A 13950-nucleotide genomic window follows, 5' to 3' on the forward strand; every position below is an offset into this window, starting at 1 on the left:
CATGGTAGGATGGAAGGCCATTTTGTACCAGGGTTACCAGAAACTGCTGCGAGGAGTATAGCTGGGGCAGCCTCTGGCTGCTCTGCTTTGGAATCCACTGCAGTGGGCATCCCCCAGCTGATAGCTGGTTCATTTCGAACCAGCACTCTCCCTCAAATTCAAGCCTGAATTCTCCCTCAACAGAGTTTTGTCTCCCCTTAGCACTGCAGGGTACTGTGTTCGCCTTGAGATGTAGGTTGTGGTGGAATTTGAAGCTGGAGATAATTTCCTGGAATGACTGGTCTAGAGTGTGCAGTTCCTACTGGATTCAAAACAGGTGCCATCACTGCTCGGTCTATACCATAAGGGAAAGAGGAGGAAATCCTCTTCCTGGATATCTGAAGAAAGAGGGCCCCTGGAGGGATCACCTTGGACTTCTTTCACTGATGGCCAGTACCGATTTAACTCACAAATCTAGAGTCAACCAAATTTCTAGAACCCTGCACTTTCCCTGGTATTATTTATGGAAATTACAGGCAGCCACACTGTTCATCCTGCTGATTCCTAAATTGCACATGAAATATGTGCTCATCTTACTAACATCCAAATTTCCCATGAAAAATATATAGCATTCATAGGATATACTCAACAGAAACCTCATCAAATCTCTACCTCTTCTATTAAAATTATATGAGAATTATTTTGGTTGCAGTTTAAGGACTCAAACTTATATGAGTCAAGCCCCCCGAAGGGCGAATTTATTAATTTAAACAACAAAGAAGTCCAGTAGATAGATATGGCTTTGCACATTATTTCTTCTTCATGGAGCATAAAAGCTTCCAATAGCCCTGGTTTACCTGGTCATCATAGGTGCTGATCTAAGAAGGAAGCGCTTATTACAAAAGGCCCAGGAAAATATAAGACCTTGAACTGGCCAGTATGAGCTATAAGCCAGTTTCTGAATCAATCACTATGGTTAGGTAATAGAGGTGTTCTACATGGAAAATATTTGCAATTTATGTAACAGACCAATGACCTAAATTTTTTACAGTGGGCATACATTAAAATTCCTATAAATAAGAAGAAAAATAACCAAAGAAGAATACAGACAAAAGCCAAAGAGGAAAATGAATAACAATAAAAACAATGAAAAATTCTCATTACCAACAGTATTCAGTGAAATAGTATAAATTAAAACAATGAAATACCATTTTTACTCTATCAAATATAAAAATTCAAAGGCAGATGTTGACCAGAGTGTGGGGAGATGGGGTCTCTTGTGCATTGCTGGAGAGTAAATCACCATCATATATCCATACATGAGATGACCATGCTGTCAACAGACATAATAGGTAGCGTGGTATGTGTTAGCCTGGTAAAGTCTCCAAGACAGACTGTTCCGTGGGAAAAGGCAATTCACATAGTAGAATGCTGTGGAAGCTGTGAAGCTGTAACTCAGGAAACCTTGCTGCAAGGAGTGTGACTGGCTGACAGCCAAGAGCAGCCAACTCCATGGACTCAGAAATGAGGGTACATCAACACAAGGCAAAACACCTTAAAGCAGTGGGGTAAGTACAATGATAGAGATGTGCAAATATAGACACAGAGACAGAAATCTACAGATCTACAGACATAGATAAGTGCATGCCCAGAGAAGCCAAACCCAATGTAACTTGGGGAAGATCTGAGACTTTGGGTCTGGCATGGCTCCCAGGAGGGAAGATGATCAAGCTGAGATGTTAACTGGCAGAGAAGAGGAAAGCACTCCAAGCAGACAGAACAGCCTGAGCAACTCATGGAGGGAACTTACGACAGGTTGCTAAATATTAGAACAGAGGCTTGGATTATAACAGATGAGGCTAGCAAGATGGGCAAGTCCAGCAAGGCCTCCTTTGTCATCAGAGAGAGCCTGAATAGGTTTTCATGTGGTGAGAAGCCATGGAAGGTTCTGGAGTGGGAGAGTCCATCTGAGAACAGATTAGAGGATAATAAGACACAGGTGAGAATAGACAGGACACTGTCATTCAGAGGAGGTGAACATCTGGAGAGGAGTTCGGGATACTGTTGTACTAGTCAGAGTCAATGGAGGGGAAGAAATCCAGGAATATGGAGTCTGTGCCATCTGTAGGAACTGGTAACGGGCAGGAAGTAGGAGGTGGCGTAAGAGATGGGGAGGAGCCCAAATGATACACCCCAGGTTCTGGTGTGAGGCAGAGAGGTGGTGAATTGAATCAGATCAGGAAACCTCTACCTCAGGGAAGACAGTGACAGTTGCAAAGGCATCTAGTATTGTCCTTCTGCCACTGTCTTAAAAGGGATTCTAAAGGGATTTTCTTTCCCTTGTTCCTCCAGCACTACACTTGCATTACTGGCCTAAGTGGATACTCACCAGCTGGCCGTGTCCATCACTACAGCCAAGTCTGAGAATTCCTGATTATACTTAGAGCCTGTGGAGCTGCTGACACAAACAGTCATTAGCAGACGACCCTTTTGTAACCAACTATGCTTTAAAATGTAAACTGTGGGGGCATTTTCCTTGCATTGTCCAGAAGGAACTTTCTCCTGCGTGAGCCTGGATTAATCATGAGAGAGCTCGTCAACATTCCACTCGTACATATTCTTACTTTGGTTGCCTTCAGCGGGACTGAGAAACTTCCAAAAGGTTTGTTTCAGGAATCTTGTCTTTGTGTTGCCTTGTCACAGTTCTAGAGTGTATGTGTGTATATGTGTGCGTGTTCTGATCACGACCAATTACTGTGATGGTGGGCTTGGGTGTTGCTTGGTGAAGTAGGGGTGCGATGGATGGAGAGGGAGAAAACTGTATAAATAAGTGGTTGATTGATGGTCTCATTTCTACAGGCACCCCTCCCCCACTTAAGCTCTGCCATAAAAGCTTAGCCACATAGTGCATGCGGAACACTCGCTTGTAGGGAAACATCAGCAGGTAGACTGCAAGTTATCAAGGTCCGTTTTGTTTATGCGTGTGTCAAACTTCAGGGTGGTCTAAATGGAGGATGAAAACATTTTCCCATTAGGTTTGCCGGGAATATAATCAACCCTACTCCCAGATGTCCAGAGTGTTTGCTTCTGAACAAAAATCCTTTCCATTTTCGGTTTCGGTTTTTCAAAAATCTTAGTAAATATTTTAGTTCCTTAAAAATTGGAATTAGAGAAAGACCCACACCATTTGCCTATATAATAAGGGCCTGAAGACAATGAGTTCTCAATAACTTTGAGGTTGAAGGCATGGTTTGGCTTGGCTACAACTGTGAAAGTTTTTTTTCAGAGCCTTTGGAATGTACCGGAAATAACACCACCTCAGGGAAAGGAAAGCAACTTAAGAAACTGACAGACACCTGTTGCAGTAGCAAGAATGTCCACAGTGATATGGTTTCTGGCCAGTGTATTATGAAACTGAGACTAGTGTATTTCAAATCAGGAAGAAAGACAGGAAAATACGTGATTTGCAAAGTGACTGGGGGCTTCTTTGAAATTTTTCTTTAAAGACACAATTAAGATTGAATGATATCAGTTAAAGAGTTTTCAAATTAAATGTATTCGAGTAAAAAAAGTTTTATGTTTTCTGATACTCTTGAATTAATTATTTTCCCTCTACGTTACTTTCCCAAAGAATTGAAAACGTTTGTATTGTATAGATAAGTGAAGGTATAGTATCTATATGTAGATGGGAAACATAGCTTTACATTTTTCAGTTCACTAGAATTTCAGGAGCCACAAGGACAAGACTGCTAATGAGATACAACTTTCCTCATAAACAATCTGATTTCATAGATTTATGTTGTTTTGTTTTCCTTTTCTATCTTACATAAGCATAAAGGTATCTTTAGATGTATTTAAACATTGAATCGCCAACTAATACTTCAGGGTATCTCTAGAAAAGGAAGAATCTGGATCTTTTCAAACAGCTAATAATAGACAGAAAGACTTAACATTGGCTTCAGATTATTTTAATACTTCCTGACCATACAACGGATGTCCGGTAAGGTAGCACCTGAATGTTCACACTTACAGACTGTGCTAAGTCTTATTTGCGCTATTATAAACCACAAAGTTACATAAAAATGACATGGCTAAATGCTAAAATTTACTAAAATTCAGTATCATAAGGAGCAAAATAATTGATTTTGATGGCTCATGTCGAGATTGGGTACATTAAAAAAAGCCTACCTCTCTATATAAACAACCCCAACTCTAGATTCCAGAAAGAAATGATTTATAGTTTCCAGACCTTATAGGTAAAGCCCTTAATTCAAATGCACACTATCTCTATTTTGAAAAATTCAAAATATGGTGACATAAAGATAACAAAGCCAAACATCCTGGCTTTTAAATAAAGTGGTCAGATTGTTAATTCAACTTTGTTTATAATTTATTTGTTTATAACTTATTTACTTATAGATGGTAAAATTTAAACTAGTATGAACTTAACACCAACCCTAGCCAAAAATACCAGGCCTAGTAGAATAAGTATTCATTAACTACACGTATGTGCTCTGAGAATAAACTATCCTAAAAACACAGTCCTTAAAATTTTAAATGTGTTCATGAAATATACTGGCACAAAACCCACAAAAATATGCTATTATTTTAATACTACAAAGAGTAATAAGGATGTTCCACACAAACTATCTCAGTTACTTTCTCTATTCTTGACAGAGAATAAAAAGAGGGTTTTTTTTTTTAGATGAATACCTTTGTGCTAAGTCCTTTATCATGAATGAATCACAATAATGTGTTAAAAAATAGATTGACAGATTTTTAAATAGTGTGAGAGTATTTAGTGGATTTTTTCAAACTGTCCATATACCATTTCCTCAACAAAATTAATAACAGACTTTGTAGAATTAATAGTTTATTATTTTAATTTTAGTTGAGATTCCCAGTGTTCAAAGACAAGGGGGAAAATTCACTTGCTCTGAATCATTCCGACTAGTGATACTTTCAATGATGAACTCAATATCGTAACCCACAAGAGAAATATACAAACCGCTGTGTATGAAAGTAACCCGTGTTCCATTGCATACTCGCCTTAACCACATACTTCAATAATATTTAGTGCTTTATTGGGGAATATTAAGTATATGGAGGGATTTAAAGTCTGTAGGAGTATAGAGTTCATGTAAGCAGCACTAAGTTTGTTTAATATGCACAAAGAACTCCTGTCCAAACTCCACTTTTTAAATTACCCCATTTACTCCAATACCTAGAAGTTTCGAGTCTAAGTGGTTTATCTTCAGATATATTTGAGTAACCTCCTCTCTTAAATCATATGTATACAAAGATAGGATTCACAGATTCAACATATGACTAAGTCAGAGCAGGCACAGCTGTCATTGAAATCCAGGACACCAAGTCCTGCATGAATACTGACGTGCATTGAAAGAGCAACTCATTACGTGTCTGGGGAAACACAGTTGCTTTAAATATTATTGGCCTTAACAGAAAGAAGGAGCAGAAATATCAAGATTTCTGCCACATTTCCAGAATAGTAGGCAACTTCTCAATAAATTAGGACTTAAGGTCATGGGAGAAAGGGACAAGTAAGAGGAGACAATGGGGCCCGAAGAATGGGGCCCCACTCAGGAAAGTGAGTGAAGGAGCAGACCAGAGAATGCAGAAGAACTCCATGCGGCATGCTCAGGACCCAACTGGGCTTGGGGACTGAGCCTTTGTCGTGGCCTTGACCTACACCACGGTCTCCCTTCATCTAACTATACTGTATGCACATAGGAGCCCCAAGGACAGCTGGTTGGATTAGTTCAAGGTTGGTGCTCCCCAGGGTCACTGCAGCTAAAGGACTAGAGAGTAAGGGAGCTGAGATTATATGGCAACACACCATGCAGTCTAGGCTGAATAACAAAGGCAGTGAAGTGAGGACATTTAAGGCTTGGAAGAGAACATTAAGATCAAGTTCCTTTTCCTGGTCTCCAATGTCTTTCCATGTGTCTTTAGGGAGAGCACATAGTCTCTGTGAGCCTCTATTCCCTCGTAAAATGAAGATGTGCATACTAGTGTTCAACCTACAGTGTTATATTCTATGCTAAGGACTGTCAACAATTGGCAACATGTTCATTCTTGGGTAACATACACATTTTAGATGGATCTCTATGAGACCACATCTTAACCCAAATGAATTCCCCCAGGACAGGCAATTTCAGACATTCTAACAAGCTGGGCCAGAACTCCTACCAGCCTGTGCCCAATACCATTCCTGAAGGCAAGAACCAAAAATGTGTGCCGTGACAAAGAATGAATAATACCACAATAGTAAGTGACTGAGATTATCGATGAAGTTTATAAACTCCAAAGGCATCATCATAAAAAATAACTTGCATTTTATTATAACACCAGTAGAATAAATGTGTCAGTTTCTAAGATAAGCCAAATGATGAGCAATACTGAATATCCTCTTTCTTTGGGGAATCTGAAAATATTCCAGCACAAAGTGTTTTCTCATACTGAAAAAACAATACTGTATTCATGATGTCAGGGAAAAAAAAACATGAATATATCCCAAATGTGAGCTCTAATTTACTAAAAACAGAAAGGAGCAAGCACACCTGGCTTCTTGGTTTACTCAGTCATTTAGTCCTGTTAATCAGCAACTATTCAATCAGAAGCTGGCATGCCAATGGCCATGTGATGGAGCCCATAAAAGGGTAATGTCACGTCCTTCTCATCAAGCAGCAAGGATTCAAGTTAAGCTACTCTTTGGGTACAGGAAAGTGTTGTGCTCATTTTCATGTATTTGTTATTCATGCGGTCCTTGGATTGAGCGAGGAAATAGTGCTCTAGTTTCAACAGACTCCGGCTGAGATGAAAGTTGGATAAGAGAACGAAAGTAAACAGGAGACAGTCTGCTGAGTCAACAAATATCACTAAATACAATGATGTGATTTTGTCCGCAACGATTTGAAAGTGGATTTGTTTGGATAATTTTGAAAGATGGGCAAAGTGAACTTAACCAACTTGATCCTGTCTCTGCAAGTTGATATTAATGTAAATCTTATTTTTCTCTCTGTGAGTGGGTAGTATTATGCTGATGACGTGAAATAGCTTAGAGTTAAAAGACAGGAACTTTAAACCAGGCTTCGCCTTGAAGGTCAGTTCTATCACTTCCTACTTTCGTCATGTTTAGACAAGTTACTTAGCCATCCTTAGCCTCCATTCCTCATCTACAAATGAGAATAATAATAGTATCGGCCGTTATGTTTGTTGTGATAAATGAGATAATGAATGAAAAGTCTAATTCATAGCCCATAGGTTCTTAATTCTGGATGCTAAAATTATTAAAAATAGAGTTAAACATGACCCAAGACTGCCAGGCCACTGTACACGATGGGAAGGCGTTACTCCAATAAAGGTTCTTCCTAATACCTCACGGATATCTCCGTGAATGTCAAGACACTGTAACATTTACTTCCTTGATCTTAACTGATCTCCACAGTTTGTAAAAATATTAATAGTACGTCTATTACTTCTGTCACTTTGGAAATATCAAGTGAGAAGAAACTAATGAATCAATCTATTTTCTTACAACACATGGCCATGAAGAATCATTTCGAAAATACAAAATACAGAAAATCTTGAAATAGAAAAAAATCATTCCAACTTCCAAGACTGTTAATGCAATGGTATATTTTGTTCCATTTTTTCTATGCATCATAAAAAACTGTTTATACAATTCTGCTACCTGCCATTTCTACTTAACACAAATGCACGAGCATATTCTATATTATCTATACTCTTTAAAATGCTCTTTGTAGTGACTGTAAATAATATCCTGTTTAGACAAGCGTCACTGATACGTGTTTAATAGCTGCCTGAGACAAAAAAAAAAAAAAAAAAAAAAAACCCTCATTTGTTGCATTCGTTGATTTCTGTAGAGTAAATGCTCTGACCACAGTCGATTTCAAGCAAAGGACGAATACTGAATTGGGAAGAGATGTGCCGTAGCATGCCTTTACATACTATTTCTACTGTACAGATACATTGAATGTAAATTACTTCAAGAGAATAGATAATAGTACATTGTAGTAAAATAACTAGGAAGCGATCCATTTTGAGTATTATTACTTTGTTTTTGACATGATTTAATTATAATTTTTTTATTTTAATTTGTTAACCTGACTTAACACACAAGGTTAACATTAGTTTGAGGTGTACAACAGAGTGACTCAACTTCTCTAAACGCTATGCTCTGCCTGCCACAAGTGTAGCAAGTGACCCTCTGTCACCTAAATTTATATAATTTGGTTTTTAATAATGGTTGTATTTAACAACTGTCTCACAAAATTCTGGAAAAATTAGTGCTTGGCTCTGTCTAGCAAGCCAGTACCACAGCTAGAAGGCAGAACTGGGTGCCGAAATTTTAACTTCAACATGATTCGTACAATTTAGTACAATTAATCTGTTTCATACAGTGAAAGTGAAAGGCATCTATATCCCTTTCCATCTTGAGATTCTTTCCTTGGGATAGAATCCCAGATGTAATTATTCATGGTAAATCTGCAAGTCATCCAGAGACCCAGAGAACCACTGCACTGTTCAGGTTTATGTTTCTAAATTACCAAATCAAATAACACACAGTGTTCCCTACATGCAAAGGACAATTTTAAATGCTTCTCATATACTCATTTAATGACTCCTCCAGACAAGCCTTTGTGGTGGTTTTATTATGCCCTCCAGCTACAGCCGAAGACACCGAGGCACTCGCTGAGTGACGGGTGGACAGGGAGTGATGGAGCAGGGATCTGAACTCGAGCCCTGGGCCAGCCCCTCTCACCGTCTGGCTGCTCAATGGTCTTTCCTTTTATTTTTTTTTTTTTAAGATTTTATTTATTTATTTGACAGAGAGAGACACAGCAAGAGAGTGAACACAAGCAGGGGGAGTGGGAGAGGGAGAAGCAGGCTTCCTGTTGAGCAGGGAGCCCAAAGCAGGGCTCGATCCTGGGAACCTGAGCCAAAGGCAGACACTTAACAACTGAGCCAGCCAGGCGCCCCTGTATATAGTCTTTCCTTTTAGAGAATGACTTCAGTGGAAGGATGGGGCAACTGGGGGTGGGCATTAAGGAGGGCACGTGATCGGATGAGCACTGGGTGTTATACGCAACTGATGAATCACTGAACACTACATCAAAAACTAATAATGTAAGTTGGCTAATCGAATTTAAATTTAAAAAATTTTAAAAATAAACAATGGAAGCATTCAATATGATCGATTCACCTTGGGGTGAATTCTTCATTATTTGCATCCCACAAACTTAATAAGATTTACTGTTTTTATATCTGAGTATCTGTATTACTATACAGTTGATAGCTTACTTCATCCATGGGAATCTTCCTGCCCACGTATGAAAGATGCCATTTCACCTAAAAATTCTGCTCTCTTATTTCAGCTATTCTCTTTCCACCTTTAAAAAAAAAAAGGCCTTTTATATAAAGGTCTCAGAAATACAGTTAATTTAAACACCACATCAGTCAATGTGCTAACCCTGGGGATAGGAAAAGGTCTAAGACCGGTCCCTGGCCCCAAAGCTCAAGGTTTTTATAACTGAGTATGGGACAAAGACATAAAAAGATCGTTTTAATCACATCTGTGTGACAAGTGCTATTAGAGTGACATTTGCAAGATGACCTAAGGTTAAGGGAAACGGCATTTGGCTCTGTCTAGCAAGTCTGAGAAACTGGGAGAAGATGTTGCTTACACTGGATCTTAAGAAAAGAACAACATTAAGGAGGATGATGGGAGCCTAGTGGGACACTCACAAGCTCCGTGTTCCCTCATTCTCTGCCCATGAATTTGTCTCTGAATTTACTTTAAAAAGAAGGTTCACTGAGATAGTGTATGTACGTTTTACGGCCAATGTGCCAGTTTGTTTCATGAGGCTGTCACCCTCTACCCTGCAGCTAAAATACTGTTCACACCACTTATTTGGCTGTCGTGTGTACCTTGCATTTTAACTAAAATGACCACATAATTTACTGTCCAAAGTCGGGCACTTTGTGAGTGCAGGGAGTACTATTAATAATTTTGCCAGGAGAACAGGCATAACTGACTATGATAACTATTTTATGGGTCTATCCATCCTCATTATCTAGATTGTGGCAAAGATAGGTTTTACACATCTTTTTGCTTCTAGTGAACCTGGTGTTTGCTACATGGAAAATAGTAAATAAATCTCTGATAAATAATAATAATGACATCAAAGTAGTAATGATGATAATTATCTTAAATACGATTATGCAACGGGGTAGATTTCCAGACGCACCCAAAAACAGGTGTGGGCACTTCGCCACACCATTTAGCTCTTGAAATGCCCAGGCCCCCACCCTGTTTGCTTTGGCCAATCCATTGGTTTCCTTAAGCAGTAAAGAGGGGGCACATCTCACTCCCAAGCTGCTCTCATCGTTTTTAACTTCTTCGTCTTCCTAACTCTTGTAATCCAGGTGACTCTCATTTCACAGGGAGACAGGAGGAGAGAAAGGACCATAGGACCGTATCACAGCCTCTCCCCCTGTTGTCATTCTGTGGAACACACACATATACAAACACACAGGCACACACAGAGGCACATACACACACAAACAAAACAACAAAAACATGAATAATAGCTTTGGGATCTAACTCACATACCACACGCCTTAGCCATTTAAAGTACACAATTCACAGAGTCGTTCATTTATCATCAAAATCAAGCTCAGAACATTTTCACACACTGTCCTTTAGCCACCGATCATCACTCCTTAATCTCTCCATCCTCTCCCCCGGTCCTAGGCAGTCGCTAACATCTCTTCTGACTACAGAATGGCCCATCTGGACATTTCATGTAAACGGAATTATACAGTATGTCTGGCTTCGTTCACTTAGCTTGTTGTTCCCAAGATTCACCCATGTTGTGGTGTTTATTAGTACTTCATTCCTTTTTATTGTCAAATAATTTTGTTGACCGGTCAATCTGCTGGTAGACACTTGGTTTGCTGCCCCCTTTTGGCTACTGTGAATAACACTGCTATGAACACAGTTGTCTGAATGTCGGAGTCCCTGCTTTCACTACTTCTGGGTATACCAGAAGGGGAACTGCTGGGTCATATGGTAATCCTAGGCTTAATTTTCTGAGGAACCACCACACTGTTTTCCACAGCAGCTGCACCATTTTACATTCCCACTAGCAATGCACAAGGGTTCTAATTTTTCCTCCTCCTCGCCAAAATTTGTTGTGGATATGAAGTGGTATCTAACTGTGGTTTTGGTTTGCATTTCTTTAACAGCTAATGATATCAAGCATCTTTCTTTACATGTGCTTGTGTCTCCAACACAAATAAAATTTATACAAGTTCTTTGAAAAAATTTCTATTCAAATCTTCGCCCATTTTTTATTTAGGTTTTTTGTCTTTTTATATATCGAGTCTTTTTCTAATATACTCACAAGCAGATCTGAATTCTTTGTAAATCTGGTGAAGATTGAGCTTCAAAGTCTTTTGTTTGCAGGAGCCCCCTTCTAAAATGCTCAGTAGGCTCTAGCAATGTGTTCATATGAACATATATTACTATGAAATTTGGGGAAAAAGTTGTTTTTAAACAACTGTTAAGATCTCTTTCCATTCTGATTCCCTTCAGCCACACTCCCCTTCAAGTTGATTTATGTTGGGTGGCCACAGATATTTTGGATGTATAGTTTTATATTATTTTCCTCAAGGTTGAATACCCAAATTACATAACTTTGGGCTTCACAAAACCTGGATCTGCCTCTACTTATATAAAATAAATTCTGTTCTATTCTCCTGAAGGCCCTCTCTTTTGATCCCCAAATGCCAGTATGAAATAGAAACAAAATTCTCTACATAAGATCTTCCTTTTGGCAACTTTCTGCTATGGGGAAATACAATTCTCATTTAGGTATGTGGTTGCCTCTGACTGCTCACAGAGGATTAGTAAACAGCATTCTAGAATGTTCTCATCTGTTGTCTCCCCCCCTTGTAGCTCCTGTCATCACTACTCCTCTGGAAACAGTGGATGCCTTAGTTGAAGAAGTGGCTACTTTCATGTGTGCAGTGGAATCCTATCCCCAGCCTGAAATTTCCTGGACCAGAAATAAAATTCTCATTAAGTACGTATTCTGCCCTTTTTCTGATAAGAATGCCCACTGCTGCCTTGGAATTTAAATGTCATAAATGGAATCAAAACTCTTGGTAGTATAAAAGCTCACATTCTAGAATTTGAAAAATGCAAATGTCCTCATTTATATAAATGTAAGATCTGAACATCAGTGAGGTTAAGAGACTTGCCCAAGATTGCATGGAGCACTGGGTATGGTGAAAAAATAATGAATACTGTTATGCTGAAAATAAATAAATTTAATTTAAAAAAAAAAAAGAGAGAGAGAGACTTGCCCAAAGCAAAAGAGAGATTTCAATGACTTGGGGATATCTGGGCTATTTCCAGGACCCCATTAAGAAACACCATGACATCCTAGGTCTGGGGGCACAGAGCACATGTTGCAGGACATGCTAGGGAATTAATACGGACCAGACTTATCACCTCTACTTTTACTACCCCAATAAAGTAAAGTATGCTGTCTAGGAACCTGACCTCTAGGTCACCATAACTTTTTCTTTTGAAAGTCAGAAAATTAGGGGTGCCTGGGTGGCTCAGTGCATTAAAGACTCTTCCTTTGGCTCAGGTCATGATCCCAGAGTCCTGGGATCGAGTCCCGCATTGGGCTCTCTGCTCAGTAGGGAGCCTGCTTCCCTCCCCTCTCTCTGCCTGTCTCTCTGCCTGTTTGTAATCTCTGTCAAGTAAATAAATAAAATCTTTATTGAAAGTCAGAAAATATAGATAGATAGATATAGATATATTGATATATTGATATATAATGAGGCAGCCTCTCCAACAAATAAAATTCCCACTTGACATGAAAAGGTCATGCTATCTTTTCCTCATTTGCAATAGTTACCTGATCAGAAACACTTTCCAGGCTTCCCAGCAGGCAAAATAAGTTTCCACTAGGGCCAGTGTGCTTACGCTGATATCCCTAGATGGAGGTCCATGAACCTGCATGAGGAAAAATTATGTCTTTACTTGCACTAAACCCTAATGAAAGTTAATGTTTCCTTCTGTGATACATGTTGTAATGTGCAAAATTACCCTCTGCTCTGGTCCCCTTCAGGTTGTCTCCCAGGCAAGCTATTCCCAAAGTCCTAGAATAGGAAGGCTCAAAGTAAGAGGCCTGACATACAGTTGATCAAATCCATTTAAAATATATAGATGGAGACAAGGGGAAAGAAATGGGATAAGTTAATGTACTTAGAAACCTTGGTTCACTCAGTGTTTCTATGTCTAGTCTCTGATGTGCCTCACACTTCCCCACTGCAGTGTTCTTACAAGGACGAACATGGAGGCTGAGCCCACAGGTGGAAGGTGCCTGAAGCTACTAACATACCCTTGCTGTGTTGAAGAGGCGCTACCACACCTGGCCATGACTCTAGCTTGCCAATGAGCCTGCTGAACAGCAATGGATTTTAAGGGTGTTTCTTGGGTAGAGAGCACAGGACCATAAAAGGACCACATATTTATTTTTTGAGAGAGAGAGAACAGGCAGGGAGGGGCAGAGGAAGAGAGAGAATCTAAAGCAGTCTCCATGCCCAGCGCTTGGAGCCTGATATGGCGATCAATCTCACAACCCCAAGATCATGACCAGAGTTGAAATCAAGAATCAGATGCCCAACTGACTGAGCCATCTGGGTGCCCCAAGGGACCACATTTTATGTCACCGATGGGTGGGTGATTTAGGGGTGACAGAGCTGTCCGTCTAGAGGTGGCATGATTATAAACCTGTCTTTCCATCCCTTTCTACTCTTTGTTCCATCATATTTTCTATTTATTCTGTCAATCTTGGGCAGGTTGCTATTTTTTACTGCTTATACTCAACACATCTTATCTGTTCTCCC

The 13950-nt window shown here is 39.5% G+C and overlaps 1 protein-coding gene across 4 annotated transcripts in view; it reads left to right on the plus strand.

Annotated features, from left to right (window-relative positions):
- The first annotated feature begins 2177 nt into the window (after nucleotides 1-2177).
- The window catches only part of MUSK (muscle associated receptor tyrosine kinase), a 96275-nt gene continuing 84502 nt past the window's right edge, over nucleotides 2178-13950 (plus strand). For all 4 annotated transcript variants that reach the window (XM_004747788.3, XM_004747789.3, XM_004747790.3 and 1 more), the window contains exons 1-2: nucleotides 2178-2641; nucleotides 11984-12110. In XM_004747788.3, the coding sequence (XP_004747845.1) occupies nucleotides 2563-2641; nucleotides 11984-12110 (206 nt within the window). In that variant the 5' untranslated portion in view covers nucleotides 2178-2562. The remainder of the gene's footprint in view (nucleotides 2642-11983; nucleotides 12111-13950) is intronic.

The sequence above is a fragment of the Mustela putorius genome, unplaced genomic scaffold (genome assembly GCF_011764305.1).
Source record: "Mustela putorius furo isolate JIRA1106 unplaced genomic scaffold, ASM1176430v1.1 tig00000580_pilon_pilon_pilon, whole genome shotgun sequence".
NCBI lineage: Eukaryota > Metazoa > Chordata > Mammalia > Carnivora > Mustelidae > Mustela > Mustela putorius.